At 42.9% G+C, this 24056-nt stretch overlaps 1 protein-coding gene and 1 non-coding gene across 2 annotated transcripts in view; both read left to right on the top strand.

Moving 5' to 3' along the window:
• Positions 1-23619, top strand: part of mmrn2a (multimerin 2a) — a 41345-nt gene extending 17726 nt beyond the window's left edge. Inside the window, exons 3-9 of the mRNA XM_037698151.1 lie at positions 371-598; positions 4213-4610; positions 4692-4868; positions 5205-5663; positions 6370-6685; positions 14104-14595; positions 23153-23619. Coding sequence (XP_037554079.1) covers positions 371-598; positions 4213-4610; positions 4692-4868; positions 5205-5663; positions 6370-6685; positions 14104-14595; positions 23153-23559 — 2477 coding nt within the window. The 3' untranslated portion in view covers positions 23560-23619. The remainder of the gene's footprint in view (positions 1-370; positions 599-4212; positions 4611-4691; positions 4869-5204; positions 5664-6369; positions 6686-14103; positions 14596-23152) is intronic.
• trnat-agu lies at positions 7661-7734 on the top strand. The gene has a single exon. It is a non-coding gene; the product is annotated as a tRNA-Thr (tRNA).
• Positions 23620-24056: the final 437 nt, after the last annotated feature.

Here is a 24056-nt window from a genome sequence, read left to right as displayed (position 1 = left end):
CTGGGCAGTTTATTGTGTGACACCACGTACGCGGTCGTAAAAATTGAGCTTTGCACGGACATGCCCTGGGGGGTACGCTCGTACCTCTGCGTACGTACGTGCGTCCCTCCGTGTATGGACGTACGCGGGAGTATACTGGGGGCTTAAAACCAGTTAATAATATTCTCGTGTCCTCGAGTGTGGCTTCTTTAAGTAAAAAGGAGTACCAAAAATACCAAAATAACAGATTATGATAGATGTTTTGGTTTGACCCAAACTAATCAGGTCTCCAACACAAAAAAACCCCGAGGAATTCCTACAACAAAATCAAAAAACTTATGGGACAAAAACAGCCAACTTAACTTGAACCTGTTTAATTTGTGTGTTTCAGGTGGTCCAGCAGGACTTCAGCTGCAGCCGCAGCAAGCTGACCCAAACCAAGAACAAAATGACCACTACACGTCCTTCAGCCCTCAGTACGAACAGAGCAACCAGCAGAACTCCACACAGCCCGATCAGGACCCATCACACACTCACACTTACCATCATCATCATCATTATCACCAACATAACCAACACCAAGCCTCAGAACATGAGCTGAGCAGGACACAGTCACCAGGTAACACCAGAACCAGCAGATTCTTCAGTTCTGAGCCAGACTGCCTGTCTTTAAAGGGTCATTTTGTCACAGTTAGTCATGTTTAAGCAGACAGATTTACCACAGGTGAACAGGTACCTGTGTGTGTTTGTGACAGATCTTTGAACTGGTGAATGCATTTTAATGAAAATGTTTACAACTGATTGACTCTTGAAGTCAGCCTGTTTCAAGATGGCTGCCACAGCTAAACAACTTTACTTGGATATTATTAAACTAAAGATAACTTCTTAATAACTCACTCATACATCACACAAAATCTACTGTATACACATAAATAAGTATTTTTTATCACACACCACACCATCGTCTGCATACATGTCTACCCTTGTAACACAACGACTTACAGTTATACGGGATGATTAACCAATATATTATTAAAAAAAAGAACAATACTTATAAATAAAATGGTAAACTGAAGGAATTCTAGACTCCGGTACCTTTAGTTACAGATTCATGTTCTTTCTAATACACATACATACAGAAACAAACACACACACACACACATCCATCCATCTTCTATGGCTTGTCCACAGATGGGTCACAGAATTAAATGTCCTTAAAAAACAGACCTCCCTCTCCTCAGACACTCCTGCTCCTCCTGGAAGATGCCAGGTGTTCACAGGCTAGGAGAGATATAATCCCTCCAGACATCCTCCAATCCTGCAGAAAGAGGCGTCTGAACCACACTGTTGGAGATGGTGTAGGGGCAGGGCAGCCGACTCGGTACCTGAAAGTTCTGGGTTCGATCCCCGGTCATTGCACATCTCATGGTGTCTCTGAGCAAGACACCCAATTCTGAATTGCTCTCTGTGCGCTTACATAGCTGCCCACTGCTCCACCTGGGTGTATCCCAGGTGCGATGGGTTAAATGCAGAGAGCCAATTTTGTCTTTGTATGGGAACATACAATGATGACAACACATAGCACTTTATTATTATTTTGATGAAAAGTAGCAGCGGCTCTCCTCTGAGCTCCTTTTAAGTTGGGGCTGATTCTCAGAGTTCCTGCAACCTTGTTCAGGACTCATGGTTATTAGACCTAAAATGTCCCGAAAAGTCTTGAAAAAGAAATAAGAACTAAGTACACAGTGTCTACAGTACATGTTGAATAAAAGTATTTCCTCTAAAGGAGGTGTGTGTGTGTGTGTGCGTGCGTGCGTGCGTGCGTGCATGTGTGCGTGTGTGTGTGTGTGTGTGTGTGTGTGTGTGTGAGAGAGAGAGAATGTTGCTTTTGCAGCCCAGGTCACCTGATTACCATGTGGATGACATCACTCTCAAACTTCCTGCTTCCTGTTTGCAGTTTCCTGCTCGGTTTCCCACATCTTCTCTGTGACCTTTGACCTCACTGACCAGCTAGTGTTTGGTCATTTTATAGGAACCGTCTGCTGTTATGCTTCTTGTCCTGCAGAAGCTTGATAAAACTGTGTTCCTGTGTGTGTGGCGCTGAAGAAAACCTGATCCTCAACCTGTACTGGTACTCTGAACATACAGTCCTGCTCTGCTCTGTTTTTATAAACCGTTAGCTTGAACCTGCAGCTCTCAGTGTGAAGTTGTGTTTTAATGCTCACAGAGGTGTTTAAAAACTGTTTGCAGGAACTTTGTGATGGTTCTTCCTGTGCCTCAACTCCGTAACGTCTTGTCCTTCACTCATACTGTCTGAGTCAAACGTTAGAACAGTGACAGCACGGTTGTTTTTATCTGAGGGGAGGTGGCTGCTGCTCGGTTCGGAAGGGACCCGACCAGCTAATTGGGATGGGGGGGGGATCTGGACTGCCCCCCAGCTGCAGCTGCAATCTGAGGTCCCTCAGAACTTCCTGTTGCAGCGTGACCTCTGACCTCTCTGCAGTGAAGGGGAGTCTTCTTTCAACAACCCCCTCCTCGACTCCCCAGCAGCTAGAGGCCCAGCAGAACAATTTTGGTGTTTCTGAGGCCAGTTTGGAAACTGGTTCCAATTCAGACCATGAGACAGTCCCCAGAGAGCCATGACTCAGCAGGGGCCATGTGTTTCTTAGTTGTGTGGGTGTGAGAGGCATATTCTGGTCTTATTTTAGTTCCTGTTGTAACAAACATGAGATGCTCTGATTCAAATTGTCCCAGAGGAAGAATCCTTGTTGGTCAGTTGCTATTTTTGTCTTATTCAAAGACATCGCCACTGGTTCTGGTTCTTTATGGTAGTCCAGTCCCGGTCTCACAGCTGCACAAAGTGTACAGGCATCAGAACATCTGGAAGCTGGATTCTAGCTAGATTCTTCAGTCAGACCAGAATGGGACAGCATTCTTCTCCTCAGGTCTCCCAAAACCTCCAACAACTGGTTTCCTCAGATCCTCCAAAACCTCCAGCAACTGGTCTTCTCTGGTCCTCCAAACTCTCCAAGAACTGGTCTTTTGAGGTCCTCCAAAACCTCCAGCAACTGGTATCTTGACTTCCTTCAAAACCTCCAACAACTGGTCTCCTCTGGTCCTTCAAAGCCTCGAGCAAATGGTCTCTACTGGTCCTCCAAAACCTCGAGCGACTGGTCGCTTGAGGTCCTTCAAAACCTCCAACAACTGGTCCCCTCTGGTCCTACAAAGCCTCCAGCAACTGGTCTCCTCTGGTCCTCCAAACCCTCCAAGAATTGGTCTCTTGAGGTCCTCCAAAACCTCCAGCAACTGGTCTCTTGACTTCCTTCAAAACCTCCAACAACTGGTCTTCTCTGGTCCTCCAAAGCCTCAAGCAAATGGTCTCTACTGGTCCTCCAAAACCTGGAGCAACTGGTCGCTTGAGGTCCTTCAAAACCTCCAACAACTGGTCCCCTCTGGTCCTACAAAGCCTCCAGCAACTGGTCTCCTCTGGTCCTCCAAACCCTCCAAGAATTGGTCTCTTGAGGTCCTCCAAAACCTCCAACAACTGGCCTATTGAAGTCCTTCAAAACCTCCAACAACTGGTCTCCTCTGGTCCTTCAAACTCTCCAAGAACTGGTCTCTTGAGGTCCTTCAAAACCTCCAACACCTGATCTCTGGAGGTCCTTCAAAACCTCCAACAACTGTTCTCCTCAGGTCTCCCAAAGCCTCCAACAACCGGTCTCCTCTGGTCCTCCAAAACCTGGAGCAACTGGTCGCTTGAGGTCCTTCAAAACCTCCAACAACTGGTATACTCTGGTCCTCCAAAACCTCTAGCAACTGGTCTCCTCTAGTCCTCCAAGCCCTCCAAGAACTGGTCTCTCGAGGTCCTCCAAAACCTCCAGCAACTGGTCTCCTCTGGTCCTCCAAAGCCTCCAGCAACTGGTCTCCTCTGGTCCTCCAAATCCTCCAAGAACTGGTTTCCTCTGGTCCTGGACCCTGGACTGAAGGTAGAAGCTGAAGGGTCTTTTCTCAGAGGAACATGGAGTTAGATCATCTTTAAACCGATGTGTTGCTGCCCCAAGTCGACCTGATAATTTTAAGTAGTATTTTGAACATATGTTAATGTGTTCCCTTGTTAATAAAATTATTGTTTTTTAAGTCTTTGTGTTGTTATTTACTTTATTCACATTATTTGTGTTGAGTGGTGGAGCGAGTCAGTCTTCCTAAACTCTCTTATTGTGTTGGACTTTGTAGATCACATGCTCTCCCCTCATCCAGACGTCCACCCCATCCACCCCGTCCACCCCATCCACCCCGTCCTCCCCGTCCCCGACATGGTGGTCCTGCTTATGTCTCAGCTGCAGCCGGTCCTGGAGGGCTTCAACCACTCTCTGGAGCACCTGAGCCGGCAGGTGAAGGTTCTGGTCCAGGATGTGGCCGATCTGAAGGAGAACCACCTGAGGGATGGGTCAGAGGGGGACCAACTGGACAAAGTTTTTCAGCAAATTGGGACTGTCCGGAGCCAAATGGAGGATCAGCGCAGGAACATGGAGAACATGCTACAGTCTCAGCAAGCACTGCTGCACCAGAACCTAAGCAACTTCAGAATGGATGTCAACCTGAACCTGAAGCATCATCAGAAGCAGCTGCAGGTCAGAGATCTGCTTCAGATATTGTCATCTTTGCAGGAGCTTCTACTAACCACACATCTCTGATCTCAGGTCAGTCTGCAGGCAATGAATGCAACATTAACTGAGCTGAAACTGGACCAGGATCAGAACCCTGACCAGAAACCAGAGGACCAGCTGCCCTCCACCCCCCTGCTTCATCCTGACGCTCCATCAGAGACTGTGGCACTCTGGGAAGCCGTCACACGTCTTGACAACATGGTGGTCAACAACACCGTGAAGGTTGGACCAACCAGAACATGTCACCTGAGAATTTCAAATCACAGCCGCTGAACTTCATTCAAGAGCTTCATCTCCAAGTAGATGAAGAAGTTCTTCTCCTCTGAGGAGCTGAAGATGTTCTTTCCCTCTGAGGAGCTGAAGATGTTCTCCTCTGAGGAGCTGAATATGTTCTTCTCCTCTGACAAGCTGAAGATGTTCTTCTTCTCCTCTTAGGAGTTGAAGATGTTCTTCTCCTGGGATAAGTTGAAGATCTTCTTCTCATCTGAGGAACTGAAGACGTTCTTCTTCTCTTTGGAGCTGAAATGTGTGGAGAACTAAATCCTGGTTTCTGTGCAGGTGGGCGGCCTGATGGAGGATGTGGAAACGGCATCTGGCGCCGTTGAGCAGCTGATGCAGCACCTGAAGCTTCTGGATAAGCAGATCAATGAGACAGCTCGATCCAGCCAGGTTCTGTTCATGATGACGGGTCTGGAGGTGGAGCAGTCCAGGGTGTCGGTGCAGCGGCAGGTGGAGGAGCTGGCATGGAACGTGACGCAGCACGGGCAGCGGCTGCAGGAGATGGACGTGGACGTGGACTACCTGTACACGGTCCTCTACCAGCAGAACCTGTCCTCGGACTGCAGGGCTCTGAAAGCTGCTGTCGCTCACCTCGAGAGGGGCATGGCCAACCTGACTGAGCTAGCCAATGAAAACAGACTGGCTCTGGAAGAGACCGGAGAGGGGGGAGGGGCCGAAGAGAGTGAAACCAGTGACTGGGAACCAGCAGTTGAGGCCCTGCAGCACAAAATCCAGCAGGTGGGACCCCAAAAACCTGCTTCAGCTGCTACTGGTCATCGACTTTTAGATGGTTTTAGACGTTGACACGGTTTCAAATGCCCTAAACATCTTCAGGTGTCAGCTTCTGTGTAGGAAACTGTCAAAATAATTAGAGACAATATATAAAAACATTAAAGTAAGCCTCCAAGAGAAGAAAGTTTTAATTAAATGAGCCCAAATCCGTCTGTTTGAACTCTTTTATAAAGACTGGATTGAGCTTTCATCTCAGTGTTTGAGGCACTTCAGGATTATTAGTAAATTATTTTAAACAAACCCTGAATGTGAAAGTTGATGTGTAACGAACATAAAAAGATCAAACTTTTATTCTCAGGATGACCTGAAATAACTTGAGTTTATTTAGTTTGACTTTGTTTTTATTTAAACAACAATTAATTTTAATTTGCAGCCTAGTTTACAGCAATAGACTGCATTTAAAAACATCTGCATTTGAGCGTGACAAAAAACACAAATCAAGACAGAAATTTAAACATTTTAATTCTGATAAACTTAACAAACATAAAGTGTTGGTCAAACATCAGAAGACTGTTTAGTTCTCTTATCATTTTTATTGTTTTATTTGTAAATTGAGACAAACAGGCCTTCGGAGCAGCTGCAGTGTATTCATCGGTTCAAACATAAAAATGTTTTAAACCATCGCAGTTTTACTAACGCTGTCTCCCTGCAGGTCGAGGACACTCTGGTCTCGGAGAAGAAAAGAACCAGGACTCTGGACCTTGGCATGACCCAGCTAAGCGGCTCCATCTCAGCTCTGCAAGAGTCGGAAACAAAGCAGGAGGCGCAGCTGAAGCTCCTCTCCGCCTCCTTCCGCTCTCTGCTGGAGGACGCCATCCGGCACAGTGAGGTGCTGCAGCTCCTGCTGGGGGAGGAGGTGCTGGAGTTCCTGGAGTGGACGCCCCAGGATCAGGAGGCCCACACCTTGCCAGCTCTCAAGGAGCAACTCAGGGATCTGCAGGAGCAGCTGAGGCTTCCCCACGAGACAGGTGGGTTTACCTGGTCAGGGTTTCTTCATTCACCGGCAGAAACACTTAGTAGTAGCTTAGATTGCCAAATCATCTGTCAGGTATACTGGAGATCCTGGGTTCAAATTATAGCAATGCTCTTGTCACTTTGACTTCTAGAGAAATTAGTAGACCTATTAAGACAATTATATCAATTACATATTATAACGTAAGACGAGAACTTGGTTCTCTAGAGAGAAAAGAATACACAGTGTGCACCTTACAGTCTACTTGTGTCTTCATTCTTACAAAATAACAATTATACTTATCTGCAAAACCCAGGATAGAATACTAAATAACATCCTTTACAGGTGCTGTGACGTAGTTGGTCAAAGCGCCTTTCTAGTAAACGGGAGATCCTGGGTTCAACTCCCAGCAGTGCCCAGCATCTTTCCTAAATGTTCATTGGTGGCCATGCAAATAAATGCTCAGATTGGTGGCCATACACCCATAGATGTGTCTGCAAAACTGCTGTCTTTCACACTGTCACCGTTGAACAGTCTAAAAGCTCAAATTTAGAAGAGCCAAATTTGCATTAAAAAAAAAAGTCCAGTAAATGTCAAGATGAACACAAACTTGTTAGAGTTACAGAAAATAATTTAATCATGCCAGAGCAGAAGCTTAATAGTAGGTCTAAGTACAGGTATAATGTTCAAAAATGAGGCGCTGTAGCTTAGATGGTCAAAGCATCTGTCTTGTAAACAGGAGATCCTGGGTTCAAATTATAACAATGCTCTTGTTACTTTGACTTCTAGAGAACTTAGTTCTCTAAAAGTAGACCTATTAAGACAATTATATAAATTACATATTATAATGTAAGAAGAGAACTTGGTTTTCTAGAGAGAAAAGAATACACAGTGTGCACCTTACAGTCTACTTGTGTCTTCATTCTTACAAAATAACAAGTATACTTATCTAGAGAAACTCGGGATAGAATACGCAATAACTTGTATTACAGGTGCTATGGCTTAGTTGGTCAGAGCGCCTGTCTAGTAAACAGGAGATCCTGGGTTCAACTCCCAGCAGTGCCCAGCATATTTTCTTAATGTCCATTGGTGGCTGAGCAAATAAATGCTCAGATTGGTGGTCATACACCCATAGATATGTCAGCAAAACTGCTGCCTTTCACACTGTCACCGTTGAACAGTCTAAAAGAGCTCAAATTTGGATGAGTGAGCCATCACGATGAACAAAAATTTGCTAGAATTCCAGAAACACAGAAAATCATTTAATCATGCCAGAGCAGATGCTAAATAGTAGGTTGTTGATCTAGGAATATTCTTTAAAAATAAGGCGCTGTAGCTTAGATGGCCAAAGTGTCTGCCTTATAAACAGGAGATCTTGGGTTCAAACACCAGGAGTGCCCTTATTTCTTCCAAGTGAACATTTTAAAATTTGCCCTTTTTTCAAAAGTATCTAGGCTGAGTATTTTTAATGTTAATTGCTGTTTCTGCTATGTATAACATGGATCTCTTGAGATGGAAAAATACACCATGTGTGCCTTACTTTGTATATTCTTGGGTCTTCATTCTTACAACAAATAAACAAGTATACTTAACTAAAGAAAGCCAGTATAGAATACCCAATACCCCAGAAGAGAAGTGCTGTGGCTTAGTTAGTCAAAGTGCCTGTCTAGTAAACGGGAGATCCTGGGTTCAACGCCCAGCAGTGCCCAGCATCTTTCCTAAATGTTCATTGGTGGCCATGCAATTAAATGCTCAGATTGGTGGCCATACACCCATAGATGTGTCTGCAAAATTGCATTATTTCACACTGTCACTGTTGATCAGTCTTAGGTTGTTTTCACACCAGATAGTCCGGTAGACTCGGTTCGGGACCAATATTCATGAGCTTTTGTTTACATTTGAGCTGGTGAGTTTGCATTCACACTGCACTGTGCAGTCAAGTCAACCTGTTGAACCAACCTGTTCCCCTGCTCGCCTGTGGGGGCGCTGCACCAAGAACTACTGAAAGAAACAACACAAAAACATCTGAAGACACGTCTTCTTCTTCTTCTGTAAATAAAAATAAAAACGAAGTGGCATCAAGTTTTAGCAGTTTTAGGAGTTATATTTTGTCATTTTTCAAAAATGGACTTAGCATGAGCAGAAGATGAGACAGAAGACCATGGAGAATATTGTTTTCCACACAAGGCAGCTGACGGCTCCATATAAGTTCAGAGAAATGCTGTTTGTTTACCATGTGGAGCGGTCCGGTCTGTTTACATTCACACTGTACTCAAACCGCGCTGGAGTTTGTTTCTACCTGACCGAGATCTAGGTTTTAGCCCAGGACAGAGTTCGCCTTTTTGTTCCGTGTCAGAGTTCGATGGTGCGTTCACACCTCCCTAAACGATCCGGACTTTCTAGGAAAACGAGCTAGAGTTCGATTAAAGTGGACTAAACAGGGCTAGTGTGAATGCACCCTTAAAGAGCTCAAATTTGGATGAATGAGCCAAATTTATTTAACAACGGTCCAGCAAATTGTTTTTTCCTGAAGTGGGACTCCTTCCGTTGATCTTGCACCAGGTGCGTGAGTCTGGAAAGAAATTCTGTGGTCCGCTGAACCCGTCTGGTGTATTCATCTATGAAGAGCAGCAAAGAACGCTGCTCCAGGAGCCTGAACAGATTTCTGTGTTGCCTCTGAAGGTGAAGGGAGGGCAGGAGGAAAAGACCCTTAACGCAGGCCTGGGTGTTGAATGAGAAAAGGAAAACACACAATCATCATGATGAGTAAAAAATACAAATTTATTTTAAATTATACATAATAAAAATGGGATTTACCTGTCTAAATAAAGGTTGAATGAAAAAAATTTGTATTTAAAAAAAGTCCAATAAGCAAAAACTACACTGCCTGGCCCCCCAAAAATGGCACAGACTAACATTTCGTGGGACCGTCTTTAGCTTTGATTACATCATGCATTCACTGTGACATTCTTTCAATAAGCTTCTGCAACGTCACAAGATGTATTTTCATCAAGCGTTGCATTAATTTTTCACCAAGATTTTGCATTGATAACCAGACACTAGGCATGATGGGTGCATCACTTCACTTGCCTCTCTTCTCACCCTGATGCACCCATCACTTTGGAACCGGGTCAATCTGGACTCAGACCACATGACCACCTTCCATTGCTCTAGAGTCCAATCTTTATGCTCCCTAACAAATTGAAGCCTTGTTTTCCTGGTTAGCCTCACTGATTAGTGGTTTTCTTAAGGCTACACAGCTGTTCAGTCCCAACCCCTTGAGTTCCCTTCACATTGTGTGTGTGGAAATATTCTTACTTTCACTATTAAACATAGCTCTGAGTGCTAATGTTGTTTTTCTTCGATTTGATTTCACCAAATATTTAAGTGACCGCCGATCACGATCATTCAGTATTTTTTTCCAGCCACATTTCTTCCTCAAAGACAATGGGTCCCCACTATCCTTCCAGTTTTTAATAATGTGTTGGACAATTCTTAACCCAGATTTAGTAGTTTCTACAATCTCCTTAGATATCTTGATGCATGCTCAATAATCCAGGTAGAAAAATCCGACAGACCAATTTTACTATTGAGGCCTTGAAGGCCAAAGAAGAGCACATTAAACAACAACTAACAACGTGTCTAGATCAGACCACACATCAGCAAGTGTTGGACTGTACAGATCAGGCACGCTTAGCACAGCATGTCAAGTCCAAGACTCGACAACAAAGCAAGTTTAACGTACTAATAGCTCATCAACACCATCATTATTCCAATAACAACACATTCAGTGTAGGACAACACTCCAGTAGACAATTACATGCCAGGGAGACAGAAAAGTGGGTGAAAAATTTATCTGACAGACAGCTCACCCAGCCGGAGACAGAGATTCTTGCCAGGGGAGTGAACTTTGCGGTTGCACCAAGTAGAATTCCTCTGGTGGAGATGATCACAGCCACAGAATCAGCCATCCGCAACAACAAAATGAAAGAGGGTGAAGCAGAACAGCTCAGAATCAAAGTTTCATCCTGCCTCAGCAATGCCAAACCACCACCTTCCAACATCAGTAGAGAGGAGAGGGATGCACTCACCACTCTCAGCAAGGACAAAAACATCATCATTCTCCCAGCAGACAAAGGAAGGTGCACAGTGATTTTGAACCAGAAAGACTATCATGAGAAAGTTATGACACTCCTTAGTGACTTAACCACTTATGAACCTCTGAAAAGAGATCCAGGAAGTGGTTACAAGAAGAAGTTAATAGATTGCCTGAAAATTTTGGAGCAGGACAAGGCTATTGACCGTATTCTGTACCACAGACTGTACCCAGGGGAGGCCACACCTAGTCTGTATGGTTTACCTAAAATCCACAAACAAGGTGTACCTTTAAGACCAATCATTAGCATGATTAACTCTGTCACTTACAATGTTTCCATATATCTGGCGTCTGTACTCATCCTTTTAGTTGGCATCTCAGAACACCACATACAGAACACCATGGACTTTGTGGATAAGGTGAGGGATGTCATCATGGAGACTGATGAAACAATGGTCTCTTTTGATGTCACATCACTCTTTACGTGCATTCCTGTTGATGATGCAGTAGAGGTGGTCAGTTTAAAATTAAAATCAGACACCACTCTGAGCAGCAGGACCACGCTTTCCACAGAATAACTGTGTCAACTCTTGAAACTGTGCCTGCAGTCAACCTACTTCACATATGGGGAGCAATATTATAGGCAGAAACATGGTGTGCTATGGGGTCTCCAGTTTCTCCTATTGTTGCCAACCTGTACATGGAGGAGGTAGAAAAGAGAGCCTTGACGTCCTTTTCAGGGACACCACCAAGTCATTGGTTCAGGTATGTTGACGACACCTGGGTTAAACTTAAATCTCAGGAAGTCCAACATTTTACTGACCACATCAACTCTGTGGATAAATACATCAAGTTCACACGAGAAGATGAAAAAAATGGCAAGTTGGCTTTCTTGGACTGTGAGGTCTCAGTCTCTGATAGAGGACATTTGCAAACCGAGGTGTACCACAAACCCACTCACACAGACCAGTATTTGCAGTTTGACTCCCATCACCCTTTGGAGCACAAGTTAGGAGTCATCAGGACTCTGTATCACAGAGCAGACAGCGTCCCCACTAGCTCAGGAGCCAGGCAGAAGAAAAAAATCCCACACAAGACAGGTTCTAGAGCAATGTGGATATCCTAACTGGGCCTTCCTGAAAGCAGAGAAGAAATGCAAACAGGACTCCAGTCAGCCATAAGGTGAAAAGGAGGAACCCAGACCCAGACCAGTGGTCATTCCATATGTTGAGGGAGTATCAGAGAAACTGAGACGTTTATTTTCTAAACATAACGTCCCAGTGGCTTTTAAACCCCAAAATACATTACGGCAAAGACTGGTTCATCCCAAAGATCCAGTCCCCCAGCACAAACAGAGTAATGTTGTGTATGCTGTTCAGTGTCAGGAGGGCTGGGATCAGTCTTACATCGGGGAAACTAAACAGCCACTGGCCAAAAGGATGGCCCAGCACAGAAGATCAACATCATCAGGCCAGGATTCTGCGGCCTACACTCATCTCCAGGCCAGCGGTCACTCTTTCAGGGATGAAGATGTGCACATCATGGATAGAGAGGAACGATGGTTTGAGAGAGGAGTAAAGGAGGCCATCTTTGTGAAAAGAAATCATCCATCATTAAACAGGGGTGGAGGCCTCCGGGTTCAACTGTCCCCCTCTTACAATGCTGTGATTGCTAGGATCACTCAGCCCTCTGTGAATAGTAACAGCCATCAGTGTGCTAATGATCCATTGTTAGGCTGATTGTCCTTCTTGAGCATGTGATCAGCTGGTTTTGGTTGTCAGCAGCAAACTGGTTGATCCACTCTGAGAAGGTGCTATTTAAGAGACTAAGCTGAATACAGCACCTCAGACTGAGGAAGTCTCTTGGATGAGAGACGAAACGTTTCTATATATTTTTTTTTGCTTTGTTTTGTTTTTTTGAATGTCCAGAGGACCAGATTTAACTTTTTTGAATCTCCTTAGATGTTTTCTCTGCTTGATGCCAATGATTTGACCCTTCTCAAACAGACTGACATCTTTTCCACGACCACGCGATGTGTCTTTCAACATGGTTGTTGAAGAAATGAGAAGCAATTCATTGCACCAGTTGGGGTTAAATAACTTGTTGCAGCTGGAAGATAATCACCCATGCAGTAATTATCCAATAGGAGGCTTGTAGTGATTTGCTTAAATCCAGGCAGCGACTTTTTTTGGCCAGGCAGTGTATTTATTTGTTTATTTAAATGGTAAATGGACTGTACTTATATAGCGCCTTTCTATCTTATTTCAAGATACTCAAAGTGCTTTACACTACAATCTGTGTCCTCATTTACCCATTCATACAGCACTCTACATCTCTACAAAGCTAATTGAACAAATCACTCTAATGAGACTAATCAGTGCTTTAACTCACATTCAAACACTGATGGGACACACATCAGAGGCTATGAGGGGTTCAGTGTCTTGCCCAGGGACACTTCGGCATGTGACTGCTGGTGGATTCGAATCCCCAACTCTCGCATTGGAGGACGACTGCTCTAACCACTCAGCCACAGCCGCCCACAAATGTATTTATTTTCTTTCACTCATTTTCAACAGATGAGGACCTACAAAGAAAATGGATCTGGGAAAGTCTCAAACCCACTCAGACCTGCTGCTGCTTCATAAATTCAATCAGGCCTAATCTTTATTTCTGATTGGTTTAATCTGGTTTCAATGGTTTCCTTCTGAAACCCAACTTGTTACAACACCGGTCCAAATCAATAATCTTCATCTGTCAACTGGCTGCAGTGGTGGAAACAAGTTATTCTGGCATCTACCAGTTCACTGATTCCTACGAAAAGGGGCCGTTGATCCAGTCTTGAAGAATCAGTTAATGAGCGGAGCCTAAACATAATCCCATCAGAACTTCTTTATGAGATCCAAACTGAAGTTCAGTGTCAGGGTTTCAGGCAGGTCAGGACAGGAGAGAACCCAGTTGAGCAGGCAAAACTCAGGAGGCAGACGTATAAATTAAATTACTTTTAATAAATAAAGGCTGAATGAATGAAAAATCAAAAGACTGACATGGCAGCAAACTTACAAAATAGGGTCAGGACGGGATCAGACAGGATCAGACTAGACTGGACAGGATAGGCAAAACCCAATGACGACGCAACAATGAACAAGACTAACCGACAGACTTATATACAACGACAAGACAGGACGTGATCACAAACAACTGGCACGAGACTAGGATGAAATTAATTGGATAAAATGAGACACACAAGAGTGCACAGACAGAGAAGGCCCACAAGATGGTGCCATCCCTACATTCAGGCTCATCAGCAGGGACTCATTTCTGACTCCTTTTCTTCTCAGGAGACAGAGAGGAGGTGCCATCTGCTGACCAGCCCTCCTCCTCCCTCCCCTCAGACTGGCCACCTGGTGGACTAAGAGGAAGCAGCCGAGGGGGGCCATTAGTGCAGAACCAGCCGCTGTTCCTCCACCCTGAGATGATGCAGCATGCTGGAGATGGCAGCGACCTGTGGAACTTAGAGCAGAAGGTAGAGGAGTTGCAACAGAGGCTGGTCCAGCTGGAGGAGAACCCCTGCTCCTGCAACAACTCTCCCACCGACAGGGAGGCGCCCCCCACAGGAGTAAAGGTTCAGCTGCTGGAGGAGGTCATGTGGCTGAAGAAAGAGCTGCAGGAACACCTGAGAGTCTTCAAGAATGTGTTCAGTAATTCAGACCTGCTGGCAGCAACCCATGAGACACTGGATCTAGACAAGCTGTGGGAGTTGATGAAGAAGAGAGACAAGAAGAAAAGAGGAAGAGGAGGGAGAAAGAGCCGCAGCAGAAGGGAGGAGCCAGGTGAGTCCAAAAGGTTTTCATGTTAGTCACATTAACTCTTCTTTTTTCAGCTGTTCCCTCTTCAGGGGTCTCCACAGCAAGCCATCCTCCTCCATCTCACTCTGTCCTCACTCCAACTACCTCCATGTCCTCTCTAACTGCATCCATATATCTCCTCTTTGTCTTTTTCCTGACAGCTGCATTTCTAACATCCTTCTACCAATATACCCACTGTCCCTCCTCTGGACATGTCCAAACCATCTCAGTCTGGTCTCTCTAACTTTATCTCCTAGTTGTTCAACCTGTGCTGTACCTCTGATGATCTCATCCTTATCTTAACCATCCTTGTCACTAACCTCAACATTTTCATTTCTGCAACTTCCAGTTCTGTCTCCTGACTTTTTGTCTATGTCTCTGTCTCCAGACCATATGGCACAGCTGGTCTCTTCTTCTTCTTCTTAGTTTTTCTTTGGCGGTTGGCATTCAAGATTTTGAAGCATTACCGCCATCTGCTGTTTTAGTTTGTCAACTGGAATGTTGCTCAAAAAATAAAAAATAAATAAAATAAAAAGAATAAAAAATAAATAAATTATATCCATAAGAATAAATAACGCTCATATTCTCTCGAACAACTGAGTCCTTTTCAGGTATTTCAACAAGATGTTGGTACTTGCAGAACTTGAATTTGCTTGGAGCAGCACTACAGGGTCAAATCTGACATTTATTGCATCGAGTCTTTGAATCATTTGTCTTCTTTCATGATGGTAGTTTTGGCAGATCATTAGCACGTGTTGTATGGTCTCATCTTCCCCACAATGGTCACATTTTCCCGTGTTATGTTTCCCTATGATGAATAAGGTCCTGTTCAATCCTGTGTGTCCAAATCTGAGTCTTGAGATGACAGTTTCTTCCCTTCTGTTTCTTTCAGCTCTTCTCATTTCTCCAACTTTTCGTTGAATTATAATAATAATAATAATGTCATCACAATGTCAGCACTGTATGTTTCCATACAATGGCAAAATTAGGCTCTGCATTTAACCCATCCACCACCAGGTGGTGCAGTGGGCAGCTATTGAAAGCGCCCGGGGGACATTTTGGGGATTAGACGTGCTGCCCAGAGACGCCACGTGATGTGCAGTGACTGGGGATCGAACCTGGGACTCTCGGGTCCCAAGCCGGCTGCCCTGCCTCTACACCATCTCGGCCCCTAGAACCATCGACCTTTTCTTTCTTCTTCCCATTGCTTTTGCCATTTTTCCCTCATTCCCTGTTTTGTGATGCTTTTTATTTCTGCCCGACTGAATTTTACCTCTATTTCCACTGAGTTGTGTTTGGTGGCCTCCTTTGCAATTTTATCTGCCATTTCATTTCCTCTTATCCCTATGTGAGCTGGAATCCATAAAAATGTAACCTTTAACCCCATCATATTAATTTTGAATAATGTTTGCTGTATTTCTGTCAATATGTCTGGTCTGCTTTCTGAACAACTGTTTTTTATACTAATTACTGATGAACTGGAATCTGAGCATATGACTGATCTGAGTGGTTGATTGTCTTCTATCCATTGAACTGCCAGTAATATTGCGACCATTTCTCCGGTGTATACTGATAATTTGTTGTTTTAATCTCTTCCCTACTTTAACTCCAAACTCTGGTACAATAAATGCTGCCCCTATTTGCCCTGCTGTATTTTTTGAAGCGTCTATATATTTTTACATATCCATAATATTTATTGATGTGCTTGTAGTGATATAGGGTCGGTTAGCTTCAGTTAGCTTCACTACAATCACTATTTAATGACGGGTTCTCTCTTTTTCGAGCTACTTGACAGATATGTGACAGAGATACTGTGTGGGAGATGGTCTAAAAACCAGTGACATGAGACGTTAATTTTCTTTGACCCATCAAAATGAGTGTGGTCATTTATTAACAGAATCAAAATTTAACATCAACATTGTACACTTGATTATTCTGATTGAACGCAATAACAGCTTAATTAATGAGCTTTACAATGAGAAATCATACGGCCATGATTTCTCACTTGCAACTAAAATACAACAGACATTTCTGAAAATATCTGGATTAATTACTGGCAAGATAGAAGAGTTTTAAAGATGGGAAATGAAGTAGTTTAAATAGAGATGAAAAAGATGGATGAAGATGTATGTCTGTAGACCAGAACAACACGCTCCTTTGAAGCGCAGTTCGCCCGCGGTACACTGGTAGTGAAGTTCATGGCAACTCTTTACCTTTGGCGGAGGATGAATCCGCGGCGGTCAAGAGGTCCTTGATACGCTACCTTTCAGCGTCTCCTCAGGGCGGCTGCGACTCGGCAGAAGTCGTGAGAACTAGTTCCACAGAACAAACCTCCTCAGAAGTTATGAAGTTTTCACCGGGTGGAGTCACAGCGAGGCATCGTGGCTCCTACAGGAACTCCAGCCGAACTTCATCAGTATCAGAAGAACTTAACGGGACTCTGAGAAGACTCAGAGGAACTCAGAACTTCTGTTCTCTCCCAGAACTCCGGTTCATGTCTCAGAACTTTTCCTGTTCGGCTCTGCTCTCAGAACTCTGGTTCATGTCTCAGAACCTTTCTGTTCGGTTCTGCTCTCAGAACTGACTGGAACTAGGAAGTGTCGACATTTAAAGAGTTCTGTTTCCGGTTCATTTGAGAAGTCCTGATTTGTTGAAAGAACCAACAGGGGTGTGGTTTTAGTGACGTAAGAGGTTACTACAAGTCAGAAAAACAGTGAGATGTTTTAGGAACAGACAGAGAAATGTTTAGGCGAAATGACAGACCACAGGTGCCAGCAGTTTCTTATTTCTGTCTGATAGGTTTAAAAACATGACAGTTCGTTCCAATAAACTTGTTTGCGACTGTCTCCGACTTTTGACCGACATCACTCCTTCTCATTTCAGACAGAAGATCAAAAAATGCATAATTACTTTGTAACAGACATCTAACTTGATTTCTACTTTGAATGAGGATTAAAAATCATTAATACTGTTTCACAGTTGATTTAAAATGAGTAGTTCACTTCATCATTTAAAATGGTTTGAACTAAACACACTTTGATTATCAAGATATTCCAAAATAGTAATGATAATATAAAAAGAGAGTGTTCTTTCAATTGATTAGTGCAGGACACACTTAGAAAGTCTCTGGATGAGCTTAATTCGTATTTCTGGACTCAAATCAATGAAATAACAGTTTCTGTCCCATGAAGATCCTCAGGGTCAGGTTTTGACCTGAGGCTTAGTTCACTACATGCTCAATAACTGTATTTGAAATCAATCCATTTCTATTTTGTTCTAATATTTTTAAATCAACTGTTGTGTCTGTGAATAACCATGGATGTATGTTTGGAAGTGGAACTGTTGGGCTGACGTTAAGATCATCTACTTGACTTTCTGCTGATTTTTGATTTATGGTCCATCCAAAGTTTTTTGTGCGTTTCTTTTCTTTCTCCCAGCAAGGTTTTAATATTTCTTGTGTTGGATGGTTTTGTTCGTGTCCTTTCAGATTTGCCCAGTAATTTAATGCTAATTGTTCTCTTCTGATGTTCAGTGGTGGTTCTCCCATTTCTACTAATATTGATCCTGTATGTGTTGTTTTGAATGCCCCGGTAATAATCCTTAATGCCTGATATTGAATACTGTTTAACTTTTCTAAATTTGTTTCTGAAGCTGAACTATAAACGATACTCCCATAGTCTATTATTGATCTGATTAATCCTGTGTAGATGGTCCTTTGTGCTTTCCTGTCTGCTCCCCAGTCTTTCCCTGTCAAACACCTCATGATGTTTAGAATCTTTTTACATTTGTCAGTAACTTTTTGGATGTGCACTGTCCATGTTAGTCTCTCATCAAACCAGATGCCCAGAAATTTAAACTGTTTTTCTCTTTCAATTACTTTCCCGTACAACTTGAGTTCATTATTATTAGGTATGTTTTTTCTTGTGAAAATTATTGATTTTGTCTTTTCTACTGAAAATTTTAATCCCCATCTATTTGACCATTTTTCAACTGTTTTTATTACTTCCTGTACCTTTTTTATAATAAATTGTAAATTTTTGCCTCTCTTCCACAAAGCCCCATCATCTGCAAATAAAGACCTTCCCATTCCTGTTTCTACACCATCAAACATGTCGTTGATCATTATAGAGAATAACAGAGGGCTAACTATGCTTCCCTGTGGTGTCCCATTTTCTATGAAGTATTTGTCAGAGTAATCTTGTCCTATTCTCACCTGTATTTGTCTGTCTGATAGAAAATTTTTAATCCATTTAAACATTCGTCCTGTGATTCCCATTTTTTTCATTTTTATAAGTAGTCCCTCTCTCCACATCATGTCATACGCTTTCTCTACGTCAAAAAATACAGCTACCACACTTTCTTTATTAATCTGGGCTTTCCTGATCTCATGCTCCAGACACAAGACTGGATCCATCGTGTTTCTTCCTTTTCTAAAACCACTTTGATATTTGGACATATAACCTTTTTTTTTCTACATAATATGCTATTCTTTCATTTATCATTTTCTCCATAATTTTGCAGATGTTAGATGTTAAAGCTATCGGTCTGTAGTTCTCTGGTTTGGTGTGATCTTTTCCTGGTTTTCGTATTGGGATGATTACTGCTTCTTTCCAAGACTGTGGTATTTTTCCTTCTTGCCAGACTCTATTGAATAATTCTAAAATAATATCTTTTGATGCTTCACTGAGGTGTTTAATCATTATGTAACAAATCTGATCATTCCCTGGTGCTGATAGTTTACATTTTTGAAGTGCTCGGTTTAATTCGGTTTTGGTAAATGGTATATTTAATAAATCCTTTTCTCCTTCCTCTTCTTCTAATAATTTTCTATATTCTGTTATGGTTCTCTCTCTTCCTCTTTTCCCTTCGTCACTAATATGGTTTGAACTATGAATTTTAATAAAAGCTTTTGCCATCATTTCTGCTTTCTCCTTATTTTCAAACCTGAATAATAATAATGACTAATAATACTGACGTTCCTGAGTGTGAGACCGATCATATTAATTGTAATGCTCATTTTGTAATCGACTCAATGTAAATCTTCGCCTCCTCAGCAGAGGTAAACACCCGCGTGTTACCCTCAAACGTGATCTTCAGCCGGGCCGGGTGGAGCAGGCCGAACCGAACCCCCTCGATGTCCCGCAGCTTGCGACGACATTCCGTGAAGGCCGCCCGCGCCCGGGCCGTTTTGGCAGTGTAGTCAGGGAAGACGAAGATATTCGTACTGTTCACTTTGACCCGCTGCAACTCCCTCGCCTTGGCCAAGATTTTCACACAGTCCGCTTGGTAGTGAAACTTAGCTACAATCGGACGGGCCCGCTCGCCTGCTTTCGGTTTGGGGGCTGGGATGCGATGAGCGCGGTCCAGCAGCGGCTCCTCCTCGAGGTCGAAGGCCTCCTTTAGCATCCGAGATACCGCAGCCGTTGTCGCCGCTGATGGGTCATCCTCCGGAACACCAATGATGCGGATGTTCTGACGTCGAGACCGGGACTCCAGGTCATCGCACTTATCCTCCAACTGTGCCACCGTCTTAGTAAGGACGTCAACTGTTTTCTGGAGGTTCACGATGTCGTCAGTGCAGGTGGAGACGGACTTCTCCACCTCTGTTACCGTTAGCTTTAGCCCCGTGAAGCTCTCCTGCACCGCTGCTAGCCCAGACGATAGCTCCTTTTTGAAGGCGGACAGCTCGGCATTAATCGACGAGAGACTTTCACCCAGAACAGCATGGAATTCTGCTTTAATTATAGCAGCAAGGTCCTCTCGGAGAGCTACAAGTATTTCTTGCTTAAGGCTGCTGACGTCGCCCTCAGACGGAGGAGGTGATCCAGGACAGCTCGAGGCTTCACTACGAGGATTAGGCCGCAGGTGAGCGTGGATCGAACTTACCCCTTTAGTCGGTTTTGGTGGCATTTTAATGGCCAAATAGGAGGGTTATGTAAAGTGTGTAAGTTAGCTATTGTTTGCTGTCGGACTCGGGAAAAAGTGCCCAGGCATTAATCAGAGAAAAGGCTAATTCTGTAGGAGCACACCCAAACACACCTTATCTCACCGCCATTCAGCCGGAAGTTTTTCCGCTTTCTCCTTATTTTCAACTGCCGTTACTTCTCCATCACTCAAAACTGGATACCCATACTCTTGTCTCACTCCATTCATTCTTTTAATCATCGACCAAACTTTACCTATTTCCGTTTCTCTCCCCACTGAACTACAGAATCACCTCCAATATTCTTGTTTTGTATTTTTTATGGTTCTTCTTACAATGCTTTGTTGTTTTTTCTATTCGATATGATTCTGAGAATTATGATTCTTTTTTAATTTTTTAAACACCTTATTTCTCATCTTAATTGCTTTTTCACACTCCTTTGTCCACCATGGAACAATCTTTTTGTTATTCTTCCCTCCTTTCTTCTTTATAGATTTGTTTGCTGCTTCTACAATAGATGAACAAATGGACATGTTTAATTGATTCATTTCTACGTCTAAATCTATTTTCCCCATGTCTCTGTCACTCGTTCCCAAAAATGCTGCCCAATTAGCGTTAGTGAAATTCTATGTATGTGCTCCCCGTGTATCATATTGTCGTGTTTCTAAATCCAGTTTTGTTATTATGGGATTGTGATCACGGCCTATTGTGGTGTCTTTAAGAACTTGCCATGAACTGATTCCTGCCAGTGAGTCTGAAACTAATGTGAGATCTATTGCTGATTCTGTTCCTGATGTGATATTTATTCTTGTGCTGCTTCCATCATTTAAACAAACTAGATTTTTATTATCCATAATCTCCTCAATTATTAAACCATTGTGATCATTATGAGTATCCCATAATGTACTGTGCCCATTAAAATCACCACACCAAATTACTTTCCCATCTAAATGTGAAATAATATTATCCAGAGTTTCTATTGTCAATCTTTTACCTGGGTTGTAATAATTTATGATTTTGATATTTCCATTTTTTGTCCATGTCTCAATTATTATAAACTCTAAATTTGATCCTTTTGTTGATAATCTGTGTTGAATTCCTTCTTTAATGAAAATAATACAACCCCCTCCCTTACCCTCCTCTCTATCTCGCCTTATATTGGTATATCCTTTGATTACAAAATCTAGGTTAGAACTGAGCCATGTTTCCTGGATGCATATTATATCTGGTTTGTTTGTGCTGTTTTTAATGAACCCTTTAAATTCCTGTCCGTTTGCTGTTAAACTTCTGGCGTTCCACTGTAAGATGATCATACGGCTCTCTCCCCTGGTGTTCCCGTTTTCCCATCTCCCCCAAGTGTCTTGTTAATGTGTTCCCATGTTATGTCTTTTATCCCCAAAAACCTTTCTGCTCCTTTCACTATGATCTTGATTTTTTCAGTTTTGTGTTTGACTTGGTCTGTACAGTTGATAACATAAGCAATGAACAACATGATCTTTTCTACTGTAACTTCAGACTCTGGTTTTGTTTGTTCTATCTGTGTTTGACTTGGTGTTACTACTTGTTGGGTTCTTACATTTTCCATTCTAACTTTCTGTACTTGCACCTTTTTTACTGCTTCTGCATAACTGATGTTGGTTGTTTTTACCTGTTGAATTTCCACTGCCTTCTTTCTAACCTCACATCCCCCATATGTCACCCTGTGCTGTCCTCCACAGTTACAGCACTTGTCTTGATTTTCTTCACAGTCTTCATATTTGTGGTTTCCTCCACATCTTGGGCATCTTTGCTGTCCTCTGTACACTGCAGCTATGTGTTCATATCTTTGGCACTTGTAACATCTGACAGGTGGGGGAATGAACGGCCTGACTGGAAAACTTAGAAATCCTATTTTTATTCTTTCTGGGAGTCTCTCCATTTTAAACTCCAACATTATCAACATGCTTGGAACTCGTTCTCCATTAATGTTTCTTGTTAGTCTTGTCACTTTGTTAATTTCATATTCAGAAATATTCTTTATGAGTTTTTCCAAGTCTTCATCCATTGGGATCCCAGTGATCACTCCCCTCGTTATTTTCTTTTCTCTTACCTCCTTTTTACAGAGTTTATCAATATGCATTACTTTATTTTTCTGCTCTTCTGTTTTCACTATTATCAACAAATTCCCGTCTCTAAGGATTTTAGCAAAATGTATTTCCCCCACTTTCTTTTTTAGATCTTTTGACACCTCTATGGGGCCTAATTGTGTATTTCCATCTTCTTTGAATTTTATAATTATCTTGAACTCTTCTCTTACCAATTTTTTGCTCTCAACATTAGTTCCTTCATCTGAACTTATTTCATCTAAGGTTCGTTTTGTATTTGCAGCCCAAACTTTCGGCTTGTTTTTTCCTCTTCCTTGTCCTCTTCCAGTCACCTGAGTCCAATCATTCATTTCCATATCGTCATCATCGTCTACCTGAGTCGCCATTCCAATCCAATCTGCAACCAGCTTGTTATCCACCGCCAACTTCAAAAAGTTTGCTCCTGGGTCTACAGCTGACCGCAATGCCTCTCCTGAGTCTGGTCTCTTTCCTTTGATGGATGTCTGTTTTACACCTTTTTTCTCTCTCTCTCCAGGTGTGTTTGCATCATTCGACCAATCAGACGTCTCTCTGCTGTTTGTGGGCGGAGCTCCTCTGAAGCTCTCCAGAGGTGCCGTCTTGTTCCAACCGTCTCAGAATCAGGGTCAGGTCTACTCCAATGCCGGCATCTTCATGGCTCCGGTAGACGGGATGTACCTGTTCATCCTCAACTTAGACCTGAGGCCAGGCTCTGCCCACGTGCTCCTAAGGCGGGGTCAAGACAGGGGCGGAGCTTCTGTGTCTGTGCTGCAACAGGAAGTGACGGAGGCGGGTCTTGTTAGTGGCATGAGCTTTCTGCTGCTAAGGGAAGGGGAGGAGGTGAGACTGGAGGTGAGGAGTGGGGAGTGGGCGGAGTCAAAGGACAACAGTTTCACAGGATTCTTGCTGCATCGGATCACCTGAGGGTGCCATAGGCAAATCTGCTGAAAAGAGGGTGGAGCCTCATGCGATACACGCACCTTAAACAACAGATGAAGAGCTGATCGAGTGAATAAACACTGACCCGAGCCCAGACCATCACAGAACCAGGCTTTTGGATTTGTTGATCTTTTTCTGTTTATAAGTTTGACTGTAAAAAAACAAAACAAAAAAAAAAACAACTGATGATGTATTTAAAGTTAAAGTCATCTATTTTCTTGCTGAGTTGTTTTGTTGTTGTTAACTTTAACCACAGATCATTTCACCTGCTGTGGTTCTGTTTTTTATTATAATGTATTATTTTTGATTAAATTTGTCAAAATCTCCTTCAGAAACACGACGTGTGACTTCAGGCAAATGCAAATTAAAAACAGAATAGTGTTTTTAAGCCATTTTTGATCGCAATATCTCAAAGCTTGTTAGATCAGTTTCAGTTTGAGAATGTCAGAGATGCAGGTTACAAAGGAAGATTAATCTAAAAG

This window comes from Nematolebias whitei, chromosome 1, assembly GCF_014905685.2.
Source record: "Nematolebias whitei isolate Nwh7 chromosome 1, NemWhi1, whole genome shotgun sequence".
NCBI lineage: Eukaryota > Metazoa > Chordata > Actinopteri > Cyprinodontiformes > Rivulidae > Nematolebias > Nematolebias whitei.
This window is presented reverse-complemented; position numbering and strand designations above follow the sequence as displayed.